The sequence below is a fragment of the Furipterus horrens genome, unplaced genomic scaffold (assembly GCF_987537825.1).
Source record: "Furipterus horrens unplaced genomic scaffold, mFurHor1.1.pri manual_scaffold_4, whole genome shotgun sequence".
Taxonomy (NCBI): domain Eukaryota; kingdom Metazoa; phylum Chordata; class Mammalia; order Chiroptera; family Furipteridae; genus Furipterus; species Furipterus horrens.
Window position 1 is genome coordinate 95,571,824 of NW_028327174.1, and position 27,976 is coordinate 95,599,799.

A 27,976-nucleotide genomic window follows, 5' to 3' on the forward strand; every position below is an offset into this window, starting at 1 on the left:
AGTAATTTATATCATTGTTAATATCACACATGCACACAGAAACATGTAGTATGTATATTGTATTAATAGCTGAACTTTTTATTCACATAAAATGTCAGCTAAAATTCATCACCATCATAGAGGGGTGCAAAGATAAATACAAAGGCTTCATACAAACCCTTCCAGGGCTAACAGTTTTATTGGGGAGAGAGAAAATATACACACACAGTATATACATACACTGACATTTAAAGATAAACGACATACAGATAGAACTAACCCTGAGGGCCAGTTGATAGGTTGTAAGCAATGAATGGGCCACTGGGGTTGTGGAAGGCTTTATAGAGTGGTGAGTACTGAGTCAGCCTCAGGAATAAAGGTAGAACTTAACTCGCATAGAGGAGTGGGAAGGGCACTCTCAACAGCAGGAATGGCATAAGCAGAGGCATGTAACTGATAGTGACACAGGGACAGTAAGGAAAATGACCTTGGTGCAGCGTTTACATCAGCTTATATTAGTTAGAAGTTGAGAGTGAGAGGGTAAAGCAATTTTGCTGGCTTGGAATGTCAGACTAAAGATTTTGAAATTAGTTTTCTTAGCAATATGGAGTCATTGAAGGTTTATGAACAGGGGAGTAACAGAATTATAACAGGATGTGTGGGGAAAGTCAGTGTGTCAGCATTATGAGCATGCATTGGTTCTAGAAGAAATCGGAGTTACGGAAGGACATTGAGAAGATGCTGGCAGTGGACTTGAGATGATGAGAGTGTGGAAGTTGAAATGGAAGGGATTTATTGAAATATTGCCTGTATAGAGGGAATGGTGGCATTTTAAAAATAACATTAAGATTTTGAAATGGAAGACAGAATGACAGTCATTGGTGGGTCGGAATAATAGGAGGTCAAGAATCTGATTTAAGGATACTAGTTCATTTTGAAATAATGATTTGGAGTGATAGCAGGCCATGCAGATGGAGGTGTCCAGCCACCAAGGGTAGGGCCAGGGCTGTTGACACAGTTTCAAGTCATCTGCATTAATTTGGTCATTGAAACTGTGGGAGAAAAATATGTTCTTTGAAGGAGAGAGTAAAGAGGAAACTGAGGAAGACTAATGGTTAGTTTTAGAGCCAGCAAGGATACAGAGAAGAGTCAGCCATAAAGATAAAAGCAGAGCTAGAACAGTGCACAGGGGCCAGCCATGGGCACAGCCCAGGAACGGTGTGAGTCTGTGTGTAGGTGGAAGCAACAGCAGGAGTGGGAAAAAGGACTGGATGGGTGAGGCCATCAGAGCAGGTAAGGAGGAGGTCGGTTTATTCCGTTTCAGAAAAGTGGTGGGAGTACCTAAGAGTCGTTGATTATGTTAGTTTGCATTGTGTTCCAAAACATTCCAAAAGCACCAGAATGAGCTTCTTCAGTAGAGACTACTAGTGAGAACTCTGAAGTGTGAAAAGAAAAGCAAATGATTGAACTCTACCATGTGCCAAGCACACAATATGCAGTCTCATTCAGTTCTCAAAACAAGTACTATTCTTCTGTGAAGTAAAAGAAAAGATACATTAATATGCATTAATGATTTATTTTAGGGATTTTAAGTAGGGTTGTTTTTTTTTCAGTGTGCCCAAACCAAATGTAGTTTTGTATTTTCAAGTACTTCTTAATTTACTTTGAGTTCCTAGCAGAGCTGTCAGTTAAACAAACCATTAAATTGAGAAACAGATCCTTCCCTATTTCTTAGTCCTTTCCTCAGCAACAAGAGCCCCTCCTACCTCCTCCCTTCTTCCACCAGACCCCCACCCCAAAGCCAGATTCTAGTATGTTGAGGTCTTTCCTCCATAGAGAATGACAGATCAAAAGGGAGTTTGGGGTATGTACAGGTAATGGAGCTGATGTATTTTGCTCTGTACCCAACTGTTAGAGGTGAGACCCTTTTGTGTTAATGAAATACTTGAAGAATCAAATTCTAATTCTGTGTAAAAATACCTAATCCTATTAAAAAAAATTTTTTTCCTTCATTTTCTCCCATGTCTTCCTTTTTGTAATAGAGTTCATAGAGAACCCACTAGTGACTTCTGAATTTGACACTTCTAAAGGACTCTGTCAGAGATCTTTGGAAGTCAGTTTTCATTCTTCCTCAGAATTTAAGCTGAAATGATTTTTAAGACTATGTCTGGTTTTGATTATATGCCTACCACTTTACCTCTCTGCAAAATGAATTAGACAAGGATTGCCTTCCATCAATTTTAAAATTGGAAGGCTCAAAAGGAAATTCTCTACGTGGTAATGTAGCTGTATTTTACTTCTTTATCAGCATCAAATCAGATATCAAGTTTATATCAAACTAAGATATAAACACCTTTTCTTCCTGTTGCTTATAACACTTCTGTGGGTTTCTTACCCTGGCGCCCTAGTTTTAAAGTGAATAAATAAATTCTATTTCTTTCACTTTCAGTGTGTAAGCATGTGGGGTTTCTTTTGTCACCAAACGCTGCATAGTTCAATTGCTATACGCAAAAGTAGACATATGCAGATGTAGTTATTAGACTTTATGCTGTGTATAATTTGGGTTCTTTCTGCCTGACAGAGAGTAGGCACTGAAGGTTTATTGAATAAAATGAAAAATAAAAAAGGTCACTAAATACCACGTTTTTATGGGGAAAACTTTATAGTTTATCTGTGAACCTATTTGCTTTATATTAAAGAAAACAAAATATCTGCTTATTGCATTAAATTATATACATTTTAAATATACTGTATTTCCTCACCAGTTCATTAACCAGATTTGCACATTTCTTTAATAAATTTCACAGCTTTTAATTTCAGACCAACACCAAGATTTTCTGTGAAAATTTTCTTTATGTATTGTGATGTACACTCTGTATTAGCTATCACATAGTTTTAAAAATAGTAATTACCATCTCTTCTTTAAAGAGGGAAACAAGATACACATGTGCACGGGTGCACAAACATAGTTAAATAAGTGGGTTTTGATTTTGCCAAAGGATCAGTTACTGGTCATGCTGCATGTGTTACATAAGTTAATATATTAGTGCTATAAGCTACTAGTAAAGAATCATTGCTTTATATGTGTACAGTTTGCTTGCACAAAGCTGTATATAGGTACAAAAATGTTGAAGACACTCAAATGTAGGTTGAAGACACATTTGAATGCAGTTATACTAAAAATGTACTTAACTATACTGAACAACTTGTCTTTTGATATCCTCCCACCCCTTGTGATTCTTAGGTCTGCTTCTCCAAAGCACGGGTTCACCATTATGAATAGGCTGAGCATGGAAAACAGGACAGAACCCATTACTAAAGACCTGGATTTCCAGCTTCAGGACCCTTTCCTTCTCTACAGAAATGCCAGATGTGAGTCTTTCTTAATGAATTGGGTAGTTTTATTTCAGCAGTTTGTCCAAGTACTTAAAATTGTACAGTGTATGTCTTTGTGTTTGTGTTTAGTATCAGTGATTTTAGGGGTCAGCATGGATTAGCTCGGGAAATGCATGCCTAACTGAGGGAATAGTTTTTTCCTCGGGGAAATTTAAGCAATGTGAATATGATGATGTGAGTATTCAGACCCTGTCTTCTGCAGTGAGACCACTTTGTAGTGTAAACCCACTGAGATTCTAACTAAGCCTGATCAGGGCTGGATGAGGAGTTTGGGGTCAGGAGACTGCAGAAGGACACATAGGTGGTGTTATAAGGCATAGAATTAATGATTCAGTTGGTGGCACTTTTTGTGTGTGTGTCACTTCTGACTGAGCCTCCTGATAATATGTTTTGGTGAGAGGACCGATATTCTAGAACTGCCATCTTCTCAATAAAAGTGAAAAATCAAAGTTCAAAGAGTTTTGATGATTAATAATTTCATAACACTTTGTAATGTTGAAGTTCTATTAGGTAACTAAATTGATTCTTGTCAGATCTGAAATGAGGTAGCAGTCACCTAGCCAATATTCTGTCTCTGTTTTACTCTTGTATCTTATTTGATCACCTGTGTTGGGCTTTTGGACAGCCCAGAGAACATTTGATGGAAAATACATAAACTGCAAGAGCATCAACATGTGTTGGTGCACACACATTCTCTGCTTTGTGGAGAATTTTCAGAAAGACCTTACAGTTAAAAGTTTTCCATTCATTTTCCATCCTACTTTTTGAGCTCAAGACACAAGAATTTGCTTACTGTATACTATTCAGTGTAATCTTAATAATAAATAGAATACAAGAGGTATTTAATGTATAACCCCAATGAATTGTTTTAAAGCATTCTTTTAATGCTCTATTTACTTATATTACAAATAATTAAGTTATTATGATAGGTAGTCATACTATTTAGAGACTATTGTTAAATTTTTATGAGAAAAAATGAAAGCTATTAAGACTGTAATATGACTTATTAATGGTAGGTCCTGAGAGTGAAAAATTTAGTAATATAGAGAAATATTTTATTCTCTACTCCTATTTCTTTGCTAAAAGGTGTAGTTTTGTCATTTGTAGCTTATAGCTTGAATTGCTTGTATGTTTATAGTAATGTCAGGTGTTATTTTCTTTTATGTCAAATTAATATATAATTCAAATCCTAATCAACAAAATAGTCACATAACTAAGTACAAAATAAATATTAGTAACTTAGTAATCATTTTTGGTAGCTCTTACTTTGGATAAATACTTGGTCTAGTTAGTATAGATAATATTTTAAGTTCTTATTAGAATATTACACATTGTATGTTATATACTTATACTGAAGATATAAAAATACAAACTCTATTTAATGTGGTTGATTTTAAAACTAACTTTCCTAAGTCCCATAGGATTTATCTGATAGGAAGTACTATCTGGATCTAATAAACACATAGTAAGCCTCAGTGTGGTTCTTGGCCAGTGCTGTCTCGCTGCATGTGGCTATTGAGCACCTGAAATGTGGCTTAATCTGAATAGAGCTGTGCTGAGTATAAAACACACTGAATTACAAAGACAAGACAAAAAAATGTAAAAATTTTTCAATACTTTTATATTGAGTTAAATAAAATGTTATTAAAATTAACTTCACCTGCTTCTTTTTATTTTTTTATTTAAAATTACCTATGTGGCTCACATTTGTGGCTCACCTTATGTTTCTGTTGAATGGCAATGTCCTAGTCATTTTCATTTATTTTACCATACTTAATAATCACAATTTTGTGAGGTAGACATTTTCACTGCCGTTTTGCAGATGATCAAACTGAGGCTCAGTGAGGTGACAGACCTGACAGATACTCACAAATTCTGATTCCACATTTACTGCTTTTTCTGTACCACATGTACAGCTCTCTCCGCTATTAACATGAATGCAAATTGAAGGCAGTATTTGGGGTGCATATTAAAATGGTTCTAATGAATTTCTAAAAAAAATGAAATCAGCTGACTAACAAAGAATGGAAGGGAATGGATCCATTTATCCTTCTGGTTTGTTTTGCCTTTTCCTCCCTTGATATCTGCTGCTGATTGCCTTTGCAGCCATAGTCATTTGATTTTAGTTTCATTTATTTGTAAAAGCCTTTTCAGTCTCTGATATTAAAAATTCACAAAAGGAGTTTACTCGAGGTGCTTACAGAGTCTCAGATACCTTTCAAATGTTTTTAAACAATTCAAATACTTTATATAATAATTATATATGGTTTACATATTTTCTGATGACTGTAGATTAATTCATTATCATTGGGATAATGAACCCAGCTCCACTGAGGTCTGGTTTTTTAAGACTCTACCCCTCAAGATCTGTATGGCGAAGAAAATCTCTCTTGGTATTTTACTTCGGCCTATATATGGCATAGGCCATAATTGCACATTTCAGGTAGACAGAGGTAAAGTTGACACAGTTATGTGGGAAACTTCCTCATGGAGTTTTTTAGATTCACTAGGCTAAAAGAAAAGTAGTTCCCATGGAGATAACAATTTCTGTCTTGAATTGGATGAATTTAGAAGAACAAAAATAAAGACGTGAAAATCTCAGCTTCTCTTTACTTAATAAAAAGATGTTTATTTAATAAGTAACTTTGAATTTTGACCAAACACAAAGTAGATGGATGATTTTATTAACAGTAAAGGATGTATAGTTTTTAAACTTGGTCATTATAGGATTTGAGCTATATAACATTTAAAAGTAAATTAGGATAGCTGTTAAAAGTTAGAACAAAAATTCATTTATTCAACAAACATTTACTGAGCATTTACTATCTGCCCGGTACTATGTCAAGGCTTCATATGGCTTATTTAATTCTCATAACTTTTTCTCATAAATACTATTATTTTTGCTTTATAAACGAGGATACTGACGTTAAAGGGGTTAAGTAATTTACCATGGTTCATGGCTATTTGAAAATGGAAACAGCATTTGGATTGAGAAAGCCTAACTTCAGAAGCCCAGGCCCAACCATGAAAGTACTAACACATGACTGATGTGTTTAAGCAAGCTTTACTTGTTAAGAAATACTTAATATTTTTAGTGTTTCTTTTTTAAAAAGTTGAAAATCTATTGTATTGCAGTTATTAGAGGAAAGCATATAAAATAAAAACTAAAGTAACAAAAAGCTGAATTTGACCATTTCTTTCATATTCCCTTTTAGTAACCTTTTACTATATTTTCCATTTCCCAATTAAATAAGATTTTGGTATATGGAACCATATTTTAGAAATGTATTTTAGAAATGTATTTTCCCAAATATATCATAATAGTTAAGATAAGTTACAGACGACAATGGCAGGTAGATTTTAGAGCTAGGCCAACATGTTGAATATTTCATTGTCTGTGCTTACAGGATTAAAATAATATTCTTTTGAGCTGCTTGATTTTATTGAAGACATAAGTCTGGAGCTTAAGAGCAAATTAGAAAAGGCAAATTCAAGATATTTAAGATCAAAGCTGTTTTAGAAAACTACTCCTCAGTTTTAAAGTTAATTTACCATATTGGGTAGTTTTGTGTTCAAAAATAAATACAATTTAAATTCTTTATTAATATTGCAGGATCTGGGAAAAACAGCTATAAATAATGAAAATGATAGTTACAGACAGTTCTTCTTATCTTTCAAATAGGCCATGTCCTAGAAGTTCCCTTTTAAAGTGATTGGTGGTATTTTAATTATACATGGTAGATTGAACACATTCCCAAAACTATAGAAATGACAGTAAAGAGAGAAAAAAGGCATAAACCCACAATGATGGTAGATACAGAAGATTAGATTTCTGTTCTGTTGATGCCAGACCTAACTATATGATTAGGTTTCCCGCCCCACACACACACACCCCACCCTGCACTGGCTCCTCCAGGAGGATATTATCTGATCACCTGTTTAACTCATATATGGCTGTATGAATTGTGTTGGGCAATGAAATGTGGGTAGAAGTGAAATGTGTCACTTTTGAGCGGATACTTATAAGAACTAGCTCATGATTCATTGTCTCTCTTTTGCTTTTACCATGATGACTAACAGTATTGGAGGCAGAGGCTGCTCTGTCACCCTGGGTCCTAGAATGAAAATAACATGGCACAGAGGTAAAGGCAACCCATTATAAATATGTAATGTGTATGAGAAATAAACCTGTGTCATTGTAAGCCATTGAGATTGTGGGGTTTTTACTGCAGCATATCTTGGGTTATTATGACTGGTACACATAAGCCATCCAAGAAAAAATGGATCCAAACAGGATGGAAGTAAAGTAATTCTGAGAACAATGATAAAGAGGAGTCCCATAATGATGCCTGTGCAATTTAACTAAAAATGGTTCAGTCTAAATTAAAGTGAAAGGAGAAAAGGCTTCAGGGCATCCAAGGATAAACTTACAACTGATAGTTGGAATCTACTGAGACATTTACAGTTTCTTTTTAGGAGAGTTTGATGATGATGATGATGATGATATAGGAACACTGAAAACCGAGAGGGAGAAAAAGACAATAACAGACTTAGGCAATTCTTAATTTCTGGAAAAACAAAATATTGTACAAGAAGGGAAATATAATCATAGTATACTATATGGCTCTGCAGATATAATAATACTTAATGAAATTATAAACACTGAATATGAATTTGTATTATATTTATACTGGAAGGATGGGGAAAAGTGTGTGTTTGTGAGAGTGCGTGTATTGTCAGAGAACTAGATCCTCTTCATTGGATTTAAAAAATCAAGAAGTAGTGTATACATGCTATAAGAAAAAGAGATTTAAATACCATAAGAGAAGTTGTATGAGAAATAAATGGAGAGGTGAAATAACTGTCATGGATATAATTAAGGTTGTTTTGGAAAAGCCGTAATTAGGAATGTAATGCTAGAGAAGAGTTCTCTGTTTTTATAAACCTTATACTATTTGACTTAAAATTATGTACATGTGTTATTTTTATAAAGATAAAAATTAAAAAATATAATTGGAACCCTGGCTGTTGTAGCTCAGTTGGTTGGAGCATGATTCCATAGACCAAAATAGTGGGTTGATTCCCAGTCAGAGCACATACCCAGCTTGTGGGTTCAATCTCCAGTCTGGACACATATGGGAAGACAACTAATCTATGTTTTCCTCTCACATCGATATCTCTGTCTCTCTCTCACCCTCCCCACCTCCACTCCTCTCTTGTTCAAAGCAATGAAGAAATGTCCACAGGTGCTGATAAAATATGTATATGTGTAATTGGGTATCAATACATTCATAAAAACAATATTTTAATTGGTGGTTAGGTTTCTAAGTCAACTTACAAGAGCCTTTTTAGCCCACTGTACACCTACCTAAAAATAGCATACCAACATTATAATGTACCTATGAAATATAGCACTAGCATGTATAGCATTATTTCTGTAGGAAAATTTATTCAAGAGTAAAATTTGTGTAGACCCCAAGAATATAACATCCTTAGCAGCAGGGCAGAGGACTTTTAGTGTCCATTTATAGTAACAGATCATTTGTAAAGCTAGGTATTCCTATACATTATATTTTAGTATATGGTAACAGTAAAGTAAACTTTGCAGCCTTCACAGCCATTTGCTAAGCCTCAGTTCTGTATTGGTTCTACAGCTCTCTCCTCTTGGTTCCCACATCCATTCCAGTTCAGGCTTTTATTACCTATTAGTTGAGGTATTTCATAACTTCTAATAAAAAAAAAAGAGATTAAGTTTCTGGTACCAACCAAAACAGAGTAAGTTCATTACAACATATCTATTCCACTGGTTCTCCATAGAATACCTCTGCCCCCAAAAAATCATAATTGAGGATCTGAAAGTAAGCAATTACAGTATAGGCATATTGGAGAGGGAAGTCAGCCTGAAGAACAACCAGTATGGTGGTGAGTTTTCTGATTTTATTCTTTACTTCTTTATCACTTGGCTTTGACTCAAGACTGGGCCAGGTCATAGAATTGTGGACAAAATCAACAAAAAAGCAAGAGAAGCCCCTCTTTCTAGTCTGGCAACTAGAGAAAACAACTCCTATGAACTATAAAGTATGAAGAGAATTGCCCCCTCTCTGCTCTTTTTCTCTCCTATCCCTACTCTGAAGCCAGCTGCAGTGGAAAGCTGAACTACCACTGTGTTGGTGATGGTGGTAGCACAGCACCTGAAGATCCCAGGAACTAACCTGCCTCTGCCAGAGGAACTGCAAACAAAGGTCCCTATGCTCTGAAGAGTTTGGGGAAATCCAGTTATATGTTTTCATCTTTGTTTTGCTTCACCTTGTGGCAGCCCATGCTATGCAGACTGCCTGACAGTGTGAAAAGCTAAAACTCTGAAAGAAACCCTGACTTTCTAACTAGAAGGCTGGGGAAAAGGACCTCTGATTGCTGGAGAGTGGGGAAGACTCTAGAGGAGAGAGCTGGATGAGGAGATACCCAAATTCTATATATAAACTGACACAAGTCCTGGTCTCACTTGTGAGCTTCACATACATGTAACAGAAACAAAGAAACATAGAGAACTAACCTACATTATAAACCACTATTCAAGTTCCAGACTAACACCTGAGTGGTCTATATGGGGCAGATGCAAAAGACTTTGAAAATAGGACTGACTGGGAACGATTGCACACAAAGACAAGATAGAACTTCTTGTCTAAACATAACTAAATTGATCGAATTCTCAAACAAACAAAGATATCAACCTTCTCTGGAAAGTTTTAAGAGGATTCATTCTCACAACATAATCAAAATATCCAAGATACAACCCAAAATTACTAACACAAAGAACCATAAAACTGTGACCAAATCTCAAAGAAAAAAGTCAACAGATGGCCATCCTGAGATGATATAGATGTTGTAATTATAAAAGCATGGCTTTAAGACAACTTTTCTTACTGTACTCCATGAGGTAAAACTGTATACTCGTGAAATGTGTGGAAAGATAGAAATTTTAAGCAGAAAAATGGGTATAAAAAAGAAATAAATGGATATTTTGGAACTGAAATAATACAGTGTTCAGTGGATGACCTGACTCACAGAATAGAGATGACAGAGGAATGAAAAAGTCAGTGAACTCAGACAAATCAGTGGAAATTATCCAATCAAGAATATAGAGGAAAGCCCTGATGCATGTGGCTCAGTTGATTGGGCATCATTTCACAAAGCAAAGGTCACCAGTTCTATTCCCAGTCAGGGCGCATACCTGGGTTGTGGGTTTGGTCCTTGATTGGGGTGCACGTGAGAGGCAACTGATCAATGTTTCTCTCTCACATCAATGTTTCTCTCCCTCTCCTTCTCCCTCCCTTACCCTCTCTCTCTGAAAATGAATTTAAAATCTTTAAAAAAAAGAATATAGAGGAAAAAGATTTTAAAGAGCAAATAAAAAACCCCAGGACATCCAAGATATGGAAGCAACTCAAGTACCCATCAATAAATGAAGAGATAAAAAGTTTTGGTACATATACACAATGGAATATTACTCAACCATAAAAAGAATGAAATCTTACCATTTATGACAGCATAGAAGGACCTGGAAGGTATTACGCTAAGTGAAATAAGTCAGACAAAGAAAGCAAATACATATGATTTCACTTATATGTATAATCTAAAGAGCAAAATAAATGAAGAACCAACCTAGAAATACTTTAGATACAGAGAGCAGATGGATGGTTGCCAGAGAAGAGGGGGTCTAGGAGAGCTGGATGAAAAGGTAAAGAGACTAAGAAGTACAAATTGTACTTCTTACAAATTGTACTTCTTACAATTTGTAAAGTACAGCAAAGGGAATATAGTCAATAATATTTTAACAACTATATATAGTACCAGATGAGTACTTGAGATATCAGGGGGACCACTTTGTAAAGTATGTGATTGTCTAATCATGATGCTGTACACCTGAAACTAATACAACATAATATTGAATCTAAACTGTAATTGAAAATAATTTTTTAAAAAGATGAAAAACTGCAAAAAAACCACACCAAACATAATCCCCAGGGCTTCAGAAACCTACAGGCAATATCAAGAGGTTTGAATTTGTGTCACGGGAGTCCTAAAAAAGGAAAAAAAGATTGGCAAGAAAAAATATTTGAAGAAATAGGGCTATAACTTTCCAAGTTTGGTGAGACACAAATATATAGATTCAAAAAATTCAGTGAATCCCAATGAGGATAAATGCAAAAAAAACCATGCCGACTTCCAGCCAAGATGGAGGCCTAGACAGACACACTGTGTCTCCCTCCACAACCAAGAAGGAACACAACTACCTCAAAACTAGAGAAAACCAAAAGTTCCAGAAAATTGAGTTGCATGGAAGTCCAACAAACAAAGATATAAAGAAGGAATATTCATCCTGACAGGTAGGAGGGGCGGAGCCGGGGTGGGTAGGACACAGTGTGGTGGTAGCGGCAGCGGTAGCAGCGGCGGGTCAGCAGAAAGTGCAGCCACACATTTTAAAAAGTAGGGAAAGACACCTGGGGGGCACTCCCAGCACCAGACCAGACCTCACAGATCACAGTCCCAGCACCAGGAAAATAAAGCCTCATTGCTTCTGACTGTGCAAACCAGTGGAGGTTGGGGCGGAGGAAGAAACTGCCAGTATCTCAGCAGAGTCCGCTTGTTTAAAGGGCCCCCACAGTCCTAGAACATCCGCAGACCCACCCACTCTGGGAATGATGGCCAGGGCAACAGCTAGAGAGGCACCAGTCCCATATGAACGTGGGAGAAGTGCCTGGAAAAGGGGTGAGAGCTGAGCAAGTGCCATTGTTCCCTTTCAGGTCCCTCCCCCACATGCAGCACCACAACGTGGTGAAACAGGTTGCCCCATTTGGACAAATACCTAAGGCTCCGCCCCTTATAACATAACAGGTATGGCATCTCTACCTAAGACACAGAGGCAAACAAACACAGGGGCCTGTCAAGATGAGGAGACAGAGAACTATGGCCCAAAAGACAGAACGGATCAAGGTTCCAGTGGGAGAACTAAGCGATGAGGAAATAGCCAACCCAACAGACGAGGAAATAGCCAACCCCACACACAAGGAGATAGCTAACTTAACAGATGTAGAGTTCAAAACACGGGTGATAAAGATGCTCACAGGTTTGACAGATATACTTCATTATGGCAAATGCGTTAGGGTAGAAGTGAAGGCTATGCTAACTGAAACGAAGGAAAATCCACACAAAACCAATGGTGAAAGGAAGGAAACTGGGGTTCAAATAAAGGATTTGGAACATAAGGGAGAAATAAACAGTCAACCAGTACAGAATGAGGAAACAAGAATTGAAAAAAAAAAATGAGGAGGGTCTTAGAAACCTCTGGGACAACTTTAAACATGCCAACATCCGAATCATAGGGGTGCCAGCAAGAGAAGAGGAAGAGCAAGAAATTGAAAGCTTATGTGAAAAAATAATGAAGGAAAACTTCCCAAATTTGGCAAATGAAATAACATACAAATCCAGGAACCATAGAGTGTCCTAAAGAAGCTAGACCCAAAGAGGACCACACCAAGACACATCATAATTAAAATGCCAAAGGTTCAAGATAAAGAGAGAATCTTAAAAGCAGCAAGAGAAAAGCAGAGAGTTACCTACAAAAGGGCACCTATAAGACTAACAGCTGATTTCTCAAAAGAAACTTTGCAGGCAAGAAGGGACTGGCAAAAAGTATTCAATGTGATGAAAAGCAAGAACCTACAACCAAGATTAGTCTATCCAGCAAAGCTATCACTTAGAATGGAAGGGCAGATAAAGTACAAGGTAAAGTTAAAGGAGTTCATCATCACCAAGCCATTATTATATGAAATATTAAAGGGACTTGTTAAGTAAAAGATCAATACTATGAACATTAAAATGACAACAAACTCACAACTATCAATAACTGAATCTAAAGAATAAAAACAAAAACAAACTAAGCAAACAATCAGAACAGGAACAGAATCATAGGTGTGGGGATCACTTGCAGTGTTATTAGCTGGGAGGGGAAGCTGGAGAAATGGGGAAATGGTGTAGGGATCAAGAAGTATAATTGGTTGGTACAAAATAGACAGGGGCAAGTTAATAATATAAGAAAGGGTGAAGCCAAAGAACTTACATGCATGACCCATGGACATGAACTAAGTGGGGTGGGATTGCTGGTGGGAAAGGGTGTACTGCGTGTAGGGGAGTAAAGGGGTAAAAAAGTTGGGACTACTGTAACAACATAGTCAATAAAATATACTTTAAAAAATGACAACAAACTCACAACTATCAACAACTGAATCTAAAAAACAAAATCCAACTAAGCAAACAAAAATAGCAACAGAATCATAGGTATGGGGATCATTTGGAGGCTTATCAGCTGGGAGAGGTAAGGGGGAGAAATGGGGAAATGGTGCAGGGACTAAGAAGCATAATTGGTTCGTACCAAATAGATAAGGGGAAGTTAAGAATAGTGTAGGAAATATGAGGCCAAAGAACTTATATGCATGACCCATGGACTTGAACTAAGGGGCTGTGGGGTTGCTGGAGGGAGTGGGGGTACTGGGTGGAGGGGAGTAAAGGGTTAAAAAAGTTGGGACTACTGTAACAACATAATCAATAAAATATACTTAAAAAAAGAAAAGAAAAGAAAACCATGCCCATAAACATGATAATAAAACTGAAAAATAGTTTTTAAAAGATCTTGAAAGCAACCATTACATATAGGAAAACAATACATTACATATAGGAGAAAAATGTTTTGAATGACTACAGATTTCTCTTCAGAAACCATGCAGTCTGGGAGACAGTGGAGCAACATTTTAAAGTGCTGAAATAAACTATCAACTTAGAATTCTGCCTCCAGTGAAAATATCCGTCAACAATGAAGGTGAAGTAGAAACATTCTCAGTTAAAATAAAATTGAAAGAATTCTTTATCAGCAGGCCTGCTCTAAAATAAATGCTAAAAGAAGTTCTTTAGACTGAAGGGAAATATTAAAGGGAAAACTAAAGCTGCAGAATGAAGAACACCAGAAATAGTAAATGTACAGGTAAATAGAATAGACTTTTTCTTTTCTCAAGTTCTTTAAAATGCATATAACTGTTGAAAGCAAAGTAATAACATTGTCAGGAGGGGGCTTAATGTATGCAGATGTGATACATGTGACAACTACAACATAAATGGGAGCTTAAAGGGACCTATATAGTTGTAAAGCCTTTAAGTTTTTCTTGAAGTGGTAAAATAAAAACTGTAGTAGATGGTGGGAAGTTAGGTATGTGTATTGTGATTCCTTAGAGTAACCACTAAAAAATCCCATAAATATAACCAATAGATAAATTAAAATAGAATATTAAAAAAAAAATTTTTTTAAGTAATCCAAAAGAAGGCAAAAAAAGAGGTAAAGGCAAAGCAAAAATCAGGGGAGACAAACATAAAACAAAAAATAAAATAGTAGATCTATACCCAACCATATCAGTAGTTACATTGAATGTAAATGGTCTAAAAATACTAATTAAAAGAAGTTTGTCAGATTAGATAAAAAAATTATGACCCAACTATATACTCTTTACACACACACAAAAAAAAAACCTCAAACCCACCTTATTTTTTTTCACTAAACAGAAATGTCATGTTTTATGCCATCTGTTCCTAAGACTTCCCCATCCACCTTCTCTCTCTCTTAGGTACACAGCATAGTGGTTAGACTGAACTGTGTAATTTACAAAGTGTTCCCTCAATATTTCCAGTACCCACCTAGCATCTTACATACTTATTACAATATTATTGATTATATTTCCTGTGCTGTACTTTACATCTCCATGACTATATTGTAACTACCAATTTGTACTTTTTAATTTCTTCACATTTTTCACCCAGTTCCCCAACCTCACTTGTCAACCATAAATCTGACAAGAAACCTACTTTAAATGTAATGATATAGTTATAGATAGGTTAAAAGTAAAACTATGGAGAAAAACATACCATGCAAATACTAATTAAAAGAAAGCTGGAGTGGCTATATTAATTTCAGCCAAAGTAGATATTAGAACAACAACAACAAAAATTACCAGGGATAAAGAGGGACATTATGTAATGATAAAAGGGTCAGTTCACCCACAATACCTTACAATCATTAATGTATCTTTACCTAACAACAGAGGTTCAAAATATGTGAAGCAAAAAGTGATAGAGTTGAAAGGAGAAATTTTTAAAACCTGCAATTATACATGGAAACTTCGGTGCTCCACTTTCTATAATTGATGGACAAATAGACAAAAAAAAAGGAAGAATATAAAGAAGACCTGAACAATACTGTCAACTAACTTGACATAATTGACATTTGTATAACATTTAATCCAACAACAGCAGAATGCCTATTCTTCTCAAGTGCACATGGAACATTCCCCACAATAAACTTTGACAGGTCATAAAGCAAATATTAAAATTTTTTTAAAAATTGAAATCATACAGAGTATTCTCTCTGACCACAAAGTAATTGAACTAGAACTCAGTAACAGAAAGGTATCGTGAACATTCCCAAATATTTAGAGATTAAACAATACCTTCTAAATAACCATGTGTCCAAAAGGGAGGAAAATTAGGAATTATTTGAGCTGAATAAAAATGAAAATACAACATGTGAGATGAAACTGAAGTGGCTTAGAAGGAAGTTTGTAGCATCAAATACTTAGATAAGAAAAGAAGAAAGGTCACAAATGGATAATTCAAGCTTCTACCTTAAGAAATTAAAATGAGAAGAGCAGAATAAACCCAAAGCAATCAGAGGAAAGGAAATACTAAAAATAAGAGCAGATATCAATAAAATAGGAAGCAGAAAAACAATAGAGAAAATTAGTGAAACCAAAAGCTGATTCTTTGAAGAATCAATAAAACTGATAAACCCCTGGCCAGACTGATCAAGTTAAAAAAGAGAGAAGTCACAAATTAGAAGTACCAGGAATGAAAGAGGGAGTCTCAAGAGACATTAAAATGATAGTAAGTGAAGTAATATGAACTACTCCATGCCCATAAATTCAACTTAGATAAAATGAATTAGTGCTTTGACAAACAGAAATCAACAAATATGCTCAAAAGCAGATAACCTGAATCATCCCATATCTATTAGGAAATTGAATTTGTAGTTAAAAACCTTCTGTCAGAGAAAACTCCAGGCCCAGATGGTTTCTCTTATGAATTGTACCAAACATTCAAGGAAGACATAATACCAATTCTACACAGTCTTGTTCGGAAAATAGAACAGGAAGGAATACTTCCCAACTCATTTTATGAGAGCAGTGCTATCCTGTTACCAAAAATAAGATAAAGACATTATAAGAAAAGAACATTAGAGGCCAATATCTTGTAAATATAGATATTTTTAAAATCCTCAACAAAATGCTAGCAAAATAATATTTATAGCAGCATTATTCACAATAACAAGGAGGTGGAAACAACCCAAATGTTCATCAGTGGATGAATGGATAAACAAAACAGCATATTATACATACCCTGGAATATTATTCAACCTTAAAAAGGAATGAAATTCTGATACATGCGACATGCTAGCTGCAGTTTCTGGTTGCAACATATACCTCCCTTATGTTTATTTTCATATGTTTTTCCTGGGCACTTGTGTATTGGTATTGATTCTATACTAGGCGGAGGGAGTTCAATAATGAATAAGACACATCCCTTCCCTCTTAAAGTTTATTATCCTGGCACAAAAGACAGACATATACACCTATATGTTCAAAGTAATATGCTAAATGCTGAGCTAGAAAAACACAGCAGACACTGACTAGTAGTGATATTTTCCTTCATGTAATATTCATCTGGTATCTGTGTTGGGGTTGGTGAGGGAAGTGGTGTAGTTGACTGGAAGAGGGTGATGAAAATGTTTTATATCTTGTTTTAGGTGGTTGATTACATAAGAGTATATTATGGTCAAGACTCATCAAACAGAACACTTTAAATCCTCAATTTAAAAAATAGAAATAATTGAACCTTATAAAAGAAGCCTTTTAAAGAAATGAATACTTAAGTATAATGTGTTGCCTTTCTTTTTTACTCTGGCATTGATTAACCACTGTTTCAGCTAACCACTGTCTCTTCTTCTAAGCTTGTTAGAATGTCACAGTAACTCTTCTCAAATTTGTATTATATCTTGGCTTCCTTAACCTGGAAATACAACCATCCTTATTCTAAAACACATCTTCAGGACTTTAAACCACCATGACACCAAAGCCTTTCATGTAATAACCTCAACTGAAAGTTTTAAGTAATTTCAGGTGATGCAAATAGTTTAATTTAGTTTCCAGATTGTTAGAAAGGCTGTGCCCCCTTTCCTCTGGCTCGGGGCATCTGCTTTCTCCATATGGCCAGAGGAAAAAGGTTTCTTTTTGCTGAAAATATAAAACCTGTACCACTTAATCTTCCTCCTGAGTAGAAGAAATTAACTTTCTGCTTCCTTCTCAGGGATCAAATTTTTTTTAAAGAGAGCTTTCTAGCAGAGAGAATCCTTAGCACATCTATTCTGCAATCCTTTCCCTAGAACAAAATGTATATAAATGACTCATAAGATTTTTAAATAGAATTATAGGTCTTTTCTTGATGGCTATTATAGAACACATTATGAGGTGTAACTAATTTTTTCAAAAACTCCCGTTGAAATGTACCTATATATATCCATGATAAATAATAGCAGTAAGAAATTCAAATTTGCAAACAAAGATAGGTCATAATTTGGAAGCAACATCGCTCACTATACTTAGAATGCATTTTGTGAAAGGTTTGCTCTGTCATTATACCCATTAATTAGCTGAGAAAGCAGTAGCATGAGTAATAAATTACAGGCTTCTTGTGGGCAGAGACTATGTACATCTTATATCTTATTTGTATTCTGTGGTACCAAATAAACACAGAAAGTGAACAGACCTGGGTAAGAAATAGACATGTACAATGTACTTAAAGTAACTCCCAAATCATTTAAATTAATTCTAGAAGTATTGTATTTGTATATGTCTGATGTTTTCATCCAGCTTTGAAGGTACTCTGCTAGGGGTGATTGGGAAAGAGCCACAACGTTACCCAGTTTTACAAAATTCTTCCCTATTCTCACTTGGTGACAGAGATGGAAAATCCTACCTCTCAGCTAAGCAAAGCAGTCATGGAAGCTGAACCATGAGCTTAACCCTCTCTGTGACTGAAGATGCTAAGGCTTCTGCTTTGCAAGCGCTCTCCTAGACTTGGGGCCACATCAGGGAATAAAAGGTCTTCCAACTTAACAGAGTCTAAGACCTCGAGATGTTATCTGTTTTCTTAACCTTGTAATCAGTTTAGGCAATTATTAACAAAAGCAATTTGACAGGTTAAAAGTGAACCATGTGTAAATTTATTACTGAGAAAATGAGAGCCACAGTATCTGCCCACAGATAATTGAGAGTTTATTTTTCCATTCTAAGATATGCACTGGTATGTTGATAACCTCAAATAGTAGTTGTTAACTTTCTTTGAGGCACAAATTCTCTTGAAAATCTGATGAATTTCCTTCATTCCTGCCTGCCTCCCTCTGATGTTCTCAGTTGCCTGCTGCGTGCCAGGCCTTGTGTCAGGGCTCTAGGCTTTGTACTTCCCAACCTCAAAACACATCTGTTCATGTATATACACACCATGCTGCATACAATTTTAGATATTTTATTGAACTCCCAGAGCCTTCAAGAGTCAAGAAACATCTTTAAAGTAATTATATGGCTGCGTATACTTGATATTTTTACTAAGCAGAATCTTAGTATTTGGAAAAATAACAGAAGAATTTAAAGTAAACTCATTCAAGTCATGTTCACTATGGTATGGGAGACAGGAATCTGACATTTCATATTCAATCAATAAGTAACCTATACAATCTCGAGGCTCTTTTACTGTGTGTGAGAGGAGTGGTTGGTTACACTAAATGACTTTCAAGGACTCTTTTGGCCAGCTAAGTCTGAGCTTCTTAGGAAGAAAGAAGGCCACTTAAGTTAAAATATTAAGTGTGGTCATTCTGCATCTATAAGCCTCCATTGTCATTCTAACTGAAAAACTGATCTATTTATTATGTGCCATTGCTCAGAGAGCTAATGTGTTTTAATATATGATTAAGGGTTACACATCTTCCATGACTTGAGTGATGTAACTTGCCACTCTTAAACCTAGGATTACTTTTTTGTTCTATCAGTGCCCACTTAGGCTGAAGAGAAGAGATCTAAACTCTAAAGAATACTATTTATCTAAAGAACTGGCATTCTATCAATTAAAGACAGCTCTGAAAAGCCTTGTGTAAAACAAAATTCACTTGAGTTCTGTGGTACCTCTAGGTTTTATGTCTTTGTTTTTCCATGTGTTGAATTGTGATATCTGGCAGCTCCTAGAAACATACACAAATAAAACACACACACAATAGGGGTAAACCATACTTCTCTAATTAACACAGTCTCCACACTTCCATCTCATGTGATTAACAGCTCATTGTATATAGGACCTTCACAGGAATTTAATGGGAAAATGTGTATGCATCCCTAAACCTACTCAACTTAACAACCTGGCATGCTTAGATGAGGAAAAACCCATGTTGCAAAGTTACATATGGTGACGTACAGATACTATGTGAGAGTAATATAAAGAAAGTAATTTTGTAGGTTGGAGCATATTTCATATTTTGCTTTTGAGAACCCAGTTTGGCATGGCGGAAGCCTAAATTTTGGCAGACAAATGCTAGATTCCAAAACATTTCCTAAAATGATTAATGAGTAAAAGATCTTTTAGTTTCCCTACCGTATCACAGTGCTTTGCATATAGTAAGTGCTTGTTTTAGCTACATTAAGTGTTCATGTCTGTTCTTTTAGTCTGTTTTCTATGTTACTTACTTTTGTCCAGAAATCACTTAGAAACAATTTTAAATGATCAGTTTGAAACTTTTGGATTAATGTACTTCTTAACCCACAGAAGGAAAAATTATAATTTTTCATGTTCTTAGGGCTCTTTTTCAGAGAAAGAAAACAATTTTAGCCAAGAACCAGCGTTACAATTATCCTATATACAACCTTAGAGCTCTTATTTAATAGTAGAACCCAAACATGATTTAACTGTTTACAACAGAAAGGGCTTTGGGAAAATTGTTATCTACTATATCCATAATTATAGATTAAGGTCAAATTAAGAAAGTAGAGAAACTCTGACTCACTTCAATCAAGAAGTAGTGTTAGTCTCCTTTTGCTAGTCCACTACTATGTAAAATCTTAGGGATTTTTCAGTGATCATATATTTTATAGTTAGAGTGTTTTTTGGCAAAGCTATTCCTATAATTATTAAACACTTGATTAAATAATCTGATTCAAATATGAAGAAGTCTGTTTTTCATTAGAACAAATATTGACCTGGAGAAATACTGTATGTTTAGTTTAAACATAGTATATTTCTCACAAACTGTAGTTTATATGCGACTAGACTCATTTTGCCACATTGATATTTATGTAAAATTATACATTTTCAGTGTGTTCCTGAAGTAATTGACATTGAATATAAATCTTACATTTTTAAGATAATTTAGGTACTTTTATATGTGAGCTTCAGACTACTATTATCAAACATGACTGGGATAACAATATCTTATTTTTTTTCTGCTAGATCAAAGTACTATTCGTTATACTCTGAAAAGAAATGCATGTGATTTTGCAGATTAATTGCATTCTTTGAGCTCTTAGTTGCCAATGCCTGGTATATGGTAGAACTGTTGTATAATAAATACACATAAAATGAGTGCATTAGTGCCTACACAATGCTGGAGGAATAGAAATATACAATCCTAGGGAGCTTATACCCTAAAGACAAAATCCATCAACTCTAAAATTATCAAATGTTTTAAGCCAAATAAACTCTTGAGTGAAGTTAGTAGGAGAACAGGAGGAGGACATGAAGAGAATCTACTCCCTGCTGTTGACCCCTGTTGGAGGTGAGGTGTTGATACAGAGGATCTAGGCACATCTTGTCTGTGATGTTCAATTAAGCCAGAATAGTGAAAACTATTAATATGAGCAATTATAAGGAGTATTGGTGGTATAACATCTTGAAGTCTTACATTTCAGCTCAACTCAGCAAACACTCGTTGAATGTGTACCACATGCTAGTCGTTCTGCTGGGCAAGTTAGCCGAGTCCTACCCTCTAGGAGCTCATAGTCCAGTTATGTAAATACTTAATTATGGCGTTTTTTTTCTTTTTTTAGGCAAAGGGTGTATAAATAACTGGGAGCAAAGAAAAACTTGAGACTTCATTTTATCCATGGAGGAATGAGAAAGACTGAGTCCTTCAGGCTGAGGGAGAGCTCAGGGAAGGAGGAAGACACTTTAGGGAACCCATGTTGTTATTTGTGACCCAGGAGATTTTGCAATTAATCAGCAAGATTATGAACAAAATGAAAATATAAATTTAAATGGTCAGCAAAACAGAATAAGTCATTTCTATTTTATTTATTACTTCCTATGGGTTTTTCTGCTTCCTAATTTTTAAAAAGTGTTTATTTACTCTGTCAAATTGCTTGGATTAAAGGAACTTTCCCCTGAAATAAATAAAATTAGGAAGTTGGCTTGTAATGAAGAAGATTCCATCTGGCCTTTCATGACCCTGAGGGCAGTAGCAGAGCTCAAGATTCCCATCTGAGGGGAGGGTAATGACCTCTGTGGAGATTAGGAAGGTCTAATGACATAACGTGCATTTGTTATCAATGAAAACTTTTAAAAAGATAAAGCCATCTTTTTCTTTGAAGATAATAAATTCTTATTTGCAGTTGAAGATACATATTAGCTTAATCCAAATTAGTATAATACTATAGTTGAAAGGTTGTTTTTTGTTGTTGTTTTATATGGCATTAACTTTCTACTGTGGTTTACTTAGAAAGGGAAAGGTTGTTTCTACTTCACAGTATTTGCTTAGGTTTTCTACTGTTTCCCCAAAATGTTCATGAACATTCATAATCCATAAAAGAAATTTCATCTACTGTGAACCTTCCAGTATTTTCAGATCATGGGATCACTGATTTGTGAGGTGCAGTAAAACAATGTCATATGAAAAGAACCAGACCAGGGGCCAGAGATAACAGTGTTATGTAGACTCTCGGTGGCCAACAAAATTTTTGTTTTACAGGATTGTACCCGTGTTTGGTCAGTAAAGCTAAGCAGAGGTGAATGAAAGAACATTACTTTAAAGGCATGAAAGAATATGCCAAAAGAACACATTTTTAGTGCAAAGGATTTCAAATGGGGTAGAAGAACAAACTCAGCATAGAACAGCCAGACAGCCTATATTTTCCATCTGTGTATGCCGTACACGGGCAACATGATTGCTGCTCGAGCATTTACTGCCACAAACACAGCCAGTACCAGACATCGCCATTCCAGTATTCCCTTCCTCTTTCATTCTTCTTTCTTTCCTCCCTCTTACTTCCTTTCCTCCTCACTCATTCCTCCCTCCCTCCCTTCAATCCTTCCTTTGTTCCTTTTGAGAGCCCACATGAACTCATGATAACCAAGCCTACAAATCAAACATGAAAACTGTTTTAATACTTTTAAATTTCATTTGTAAGGCTCAGGGATAGAAAAAACAGACTGAACCAAGAAAAATGACTTTGGCTAAGTCATTTAGCCTTGTTGGACCACATATTACTCATTAGCAAAATACATTATTGGACTGCACACTTCTTAGCTGACTTCAACTAAAAAATGTCGTGGTTTAACTTTCTAACTTTTTAACTATCTTGTGATCTTTCAGAAGGGTAATAGCTGAGTGTGCAGGCTTACTATCAGATGCCAGTAACAAGTCATCATCAATGTGGTCAAACTTATAAAAACTTGTACTAGATAAATGGTACAATAAATGAAGAAATACTGTCCTTAAACCAAATCTCAGAAATGAGTGTTTACACCAAATATGGTTAGATGTTCTTGGTTCTTACATTGCGATTATTATTCCACCCATTTGAGAAAGACTTTATGAAAGGAATGGGGTTTGAAGGTAATTTTAAATTTTTGGTTTACCTGTAAGTGCCCAGAAGAGACCTGTCTAATTTACACTGCTGCTTTTCCTTGGCTTTCCTAGTAAAAAGAGAATTTAAGTGACTTCTTGCTGCATACTGACCAAGAAAAATATTTTTTCCTATCATTCTGAGAGAAGTTTGTGATTTTGTGAGAGAGAGAGAAGATCATTACCACGTCAGATATCCTTATTTTGCTATTTAAATTTTACCTATGTAATTATGTATTATGTACTTACTGTATGCAAATGTCTTATTTTAAAGTTGTACAAATATTAGCATGAATCCTTGTTAAACAGTTGTAAGCTACCATTCATGATTTGGAGTTGAAAGGTATTTGGGGTAAAATATAGAACAAATGGTAAATGTCTTAAAAGAACAGATTGTATAGAAATATTTATTAGGAACTTAAACCAAAGAATGTCCAGAATGAACTAATGCACGATGCCAATAAGAATCAAAGGGTTCCAAATGGATGTTCATTTAGGGACATTTGATATTTTGCCTCTAATGCCCCTTTAACTAGCCTCTTCAATTGGATTAGCTTTAGATTTTTCTGCTGAAGAAATTTTTTTAAAAAGAATATATCATTATGAAATATAATCAGCTTGCTTCCTCTCATCAGACGTGGAATCTAATATGGCAATTTCGCTTTCCTTAATCTTTCTTGCAAAATTAAAAGGCAAGTAGAAAATTGGTATTTTAACAGATATGTAGAGCCAACGTCGCATTGCCTGTTGCCTTGAACACTGCTTTTTTTCAACTGAGAATTTCCAAATCATGACAATTTTAGGGACAGTTTCACAACTGTGCTGTTAAAAATCCTCTATTAAATATCAGGAGGGCTGCCAAAAAATGAGTTATTAGAGTGGAGGAGTCACACATGCTGGGCGTCATTAGAGTATTTTAGACTAAATTTTAACATGTTCTTCCTATTCTTTACTCCACTTTTGGGTTTCTTACCTCCAGGAGGGGTGTAGAAACAGTTGAGTTGAGCTTCATGCACCAAAGTGCCCTTAAACTTCACCTCTGTTTCAGCAGATGGGTGGCTGGGAAGCGGCTGGTATGCAGGCGTAGCGGGCTGAACAAAGGCTCGAAGCATGGTGAATTTCCAGATGTGTACTAATAGGTGGATGTTTAAAAATAGGTAAATATCCTGCTTGTGAGCTTTTCTCCTTGTAACTGCTTAAAACCTAGCAACCATCCCCACAGTCACATTTCAGTGCTGCACAAGTTAACACGGCCATATTATAGCTCTGCAAATGTAGGTGACAGGAATAAGTTTTAGAATCCTAAAAACCACACCTCTTTTGTGGTTCCTTTCAACCTCCTCTTCTTTCTTCGTGCTGTGCTCACTGCCTGCCTAAGGATGGGCCTCTCCCCCAGTGGCTTTACAGGAAAACTGTGATTGAAATGTGAGGTTAATGGTTTCTGTCAGCCTGTCAGCTCAACACCTCCCAAAGGCATGATGATCTCTGGTTTTTATTTGTCACCACAAGCTGCTCTGATACACCCTCTTGTGTAGAAGAGTGATAGGTTTGTTCGGGGGTCGGTGGACCTTGGGCCTAAGAGACTGAAAACTTTAGTTGGAATGTGCACTTTAATATAATTCACTGCCCCTTTCCCGGTGGAATGCGGCTCAAGTGGCAAAACTATTTTAGGGAGAAAAAAATTAGGCCCAGTTCCACATTTTATCTTGGTGCTACCTTTCAGTAGCCAGGACTGTTGGTAAATCTGTTCCCTACTCTGCCCAACACCCCTTTGGCTATTTAAATTTTATGTTTAAATTAAATATTAACTAGAATGGAAAGAGCTATTTCAAAATGGTCCATTTTAATCCTAAAGTCAAGTTGCTTAGAGATACATAGTTATGTCCTAAAGAAATCTCTACAATGTCTTATGTAATCACGTATAAACACTGTCTTCCTTCATTTTTTGACATCTGAAAGATGTTTTTGTAGCATTTTCCCTCCCTAAATCTGCATTTTAGTTACCTCCTGGTAATGATATTGTCAAATTGCATTTCTATTTGTATCAACAGTTTCTTTGGCATCCTACCCTTATAAAAATCTAGTTCCTTATGCCACATGCCATAAATGTGTAGCATTAAAAAAAAAATGACTCCCAAAATGTTTCTGCTAATATGTTCCACTGATGAGACACACGTGGCTGGCTTTTCCTCTGCCATGGGGCCCCGAATTTCTTAGTTATGCTGTGTTTGTGTCCCACACTGTCACCTTTCTCCTTTGATAATTTTAAGAAGAATCAGTTTCCAAGGAAAGGAATGGGTAAATAAAAAAAATTGACAGGGTTCCTAGTTTTGTAACTAAGATTAAAGCCACCAAAGCACATAAAAGTATTCAGACTTATTAAGCAGTTGAATGTCATGTACTTACAAGAACATGAAGTTAAGTGGGTTAGTATGTAGGAATCTGCGTAGGCAATCAGGGTAGGCAATTCATGTTGATGGACTGGAAACAACCTTGAATAAAAAGTTTCAGTATACATATTTAATGATCTTGAGATGAAAGAATTTCTTTTTGACATAAAAGCTATAATAGCACATTGTCTTCAGAACTCAATTCTTTTTCAAAAGATTATCATTGTATTAAAGGGTAATATCTGTATGTATTTTTAAGAGAGTACAATGATCCTATTCAAGAAAAAGCTCGTGTCTTCCACTTTTTCCCCTTCACACATGCAGGTAAGATAAAGATTCCTGGTACACTAATTATACAAAAAGTTAAAAACCCATTGCCACCTTTCGTTAAGTTAGTACTTCAGATTTATAAGGTTCCTTTTTAAAAGATTTTCTTAAAATAGCACTAAAAAGATATTTCCTGTACTTTTTGATACCCAATAATTACTGACAAGAAGCAGAAATACCATATTGAGGCATTGGTCAGGATAGTGGGGGAAAAAGTTATAGTTAATATGTCACAGCTGTTTTAATGACCAAATCCGTCGGCGGCGGCGGCGGCAGCCGTCCATCTTGAGAGACGATGGTGTAGCTTCTTAAGAGTCTATCTGCACCGCCGAGAATGGCTGTGCAGTCCGACTCGGGAGTGACACGGTATCTGTCTCCTCCCGTGTTGAATCGACATCTTGCGATGACGCTGGAGTGTCCTCTCCAGTGAAGCTGAAGCTACAGAGCCTGGGCAGGGTGATATGGAGGGTCTGCTGTTGCCCATGCAGCAGACCCCGCCTCTCTTCACAGCTTAAGGGTCCAAGGGAAAGACGGAGTCGATACAGCTTGGCTTCAGGTGCGCCGCAGGAGTTGCCGGTGTTGACTACAACGTCAAACCGCCTTAGGGACTCCGGCTCCGGATTTTCTGTCGGGGTTTACTCCCTTAGCCTTTCCCCTGAAGAGGTATGCCGCAAGGCAGCGGAGGTTTTTTGGAGTCAGAGTTTTCCTTCTCTGATGTACCCTGACTGGAAGATCGAACCAGCGACACTTAGCTCGCAGGCCGACGCTCAATCCACTGAGCCAAACCAGCCAGGGACATAATGACCAAATAATATTCATATAATTAAATGTTTTGAAAATACAAATTAAAAATGTTTTTTCTTTTAAAAATGTGTTGTTGTTTTTCACTGCCTTATTATAACATTGCTGCTATTTTCAATGAAGATTTTAAAATGTATATGTATGAGTGCAATATTTACATGATTAATACCACTAGATCCTCAAGTAGATATTTATACATGTACTTGGAACTGTTTAGCCTTTGCAATAAAAATGATGTAGATAGGCCCATACCAAAGTATACAGTTTATTTGAAAATTGTTAAATGAATCAATAGCAGCTATATTGCACCACATTTTTCATTCATTACTAAATGATAGTCATTTCTAAGCTTTTGACAGTTATAAATTTTCTATACAGACATTTTGAAGTTAGAGATTTATTATTGACTTTAATTTTTCTTGTGCCCTAACCTAACTTACATCTTACAAAGCCAATCTCTCAGTTAACATTTTGGCAGAAGGAGAAGGGTGAGGGGTTTCTAGGCCAAATTTGTGGTTCAGGTTTCTGAATACTTGAAAATAAAAATGAAATATGTGTGTGAAATGTGCAAATGGACTATATAAACATTACATGTCAAAGCCAGGAGTTTAGAAATTCTGATTTCATTTTCAATTTCTAGTCACTTGTTAAGAAGCTTTTACCAAATGCCTATATTAAAAAATATAGCAATATTTTGAAGGGCAGCCTTGTTGGACGTGCGTGTGCACGTGCAGGCGTGCACATGAGGCAACTACAGATTTCTCTGTGTGCTTAAAACATTTCAGTGCCAGCTTTTCAAGCTTTATTTCCAGCGAGTGGTTTCATTTGTTCAATAATTGTGTGTTTTTCTTCAAGCAGGAAAGGGAATTTCTTTCCACTTTGTAGTTTTGAAGATGCTCATAATTTGTTTGATGTGTTTTTTGCAGTGTCCATTTATGGAATTTGGTTTTATGACAAGGAAGAATGCCAAAGAATTGCAGAGCTAATGAAAAAGTAAGTGCTGAAACGCTACCTACCATTCTTCAGGACCTAGTGTTTTTATTTG

The 27,976-nt window shown here is 35.9% G+C and overlaps 2 protein-coding genes across 6 annotated transcripts in view; one reads left to right on the plus strand and one right to left on the minus strand.

Annotated features, from left to right (window-relative positions):
- CACNA1C (calcium voltage-gated channel subunit alpha1 C) overlaps positions 1–24,789 on the minus strand; it is a 713,310-nt gene extending 688,521 nt beyond the window's left edge. For all 5 annotated transcript variants that reach the window (XM_090273794.1, XM_090273795.1, XM_090273796.1 and 2 more), the window contains exon 1: positions 24,387–24,789. In XM_090273794.1, the coding sequence (XP_090129920.1) occupies positions 24,387–24,525 (139 nt within the window). In that variant the 5' untranslated portion in view covers positions 24,526–24,789. The remainder of the gene's footprint in view (positions 1–24,386) is intronic.
- DCP1B (decapping mRNA 1B) overlaps positions 1–27,976 on the plus strand; it is a 53,453-nt gene that overhangs the window by 8,414 nt on the left and 17,063 nt on the right. Inside the window, exons 3-4 of the mRNA XM_090273792.1 lie at positions 3,224–3,351; positions 27,858–27,924. Coding sequence (XP_090129918.1) covers positions 3,224–3,351; positions 27,858–27,924 — 195 coding nt within the window. The remainder of the gene's footprint in view (positions 1–3,223; positions 3,352–27,857; positions 27,925–27,976) is intronic.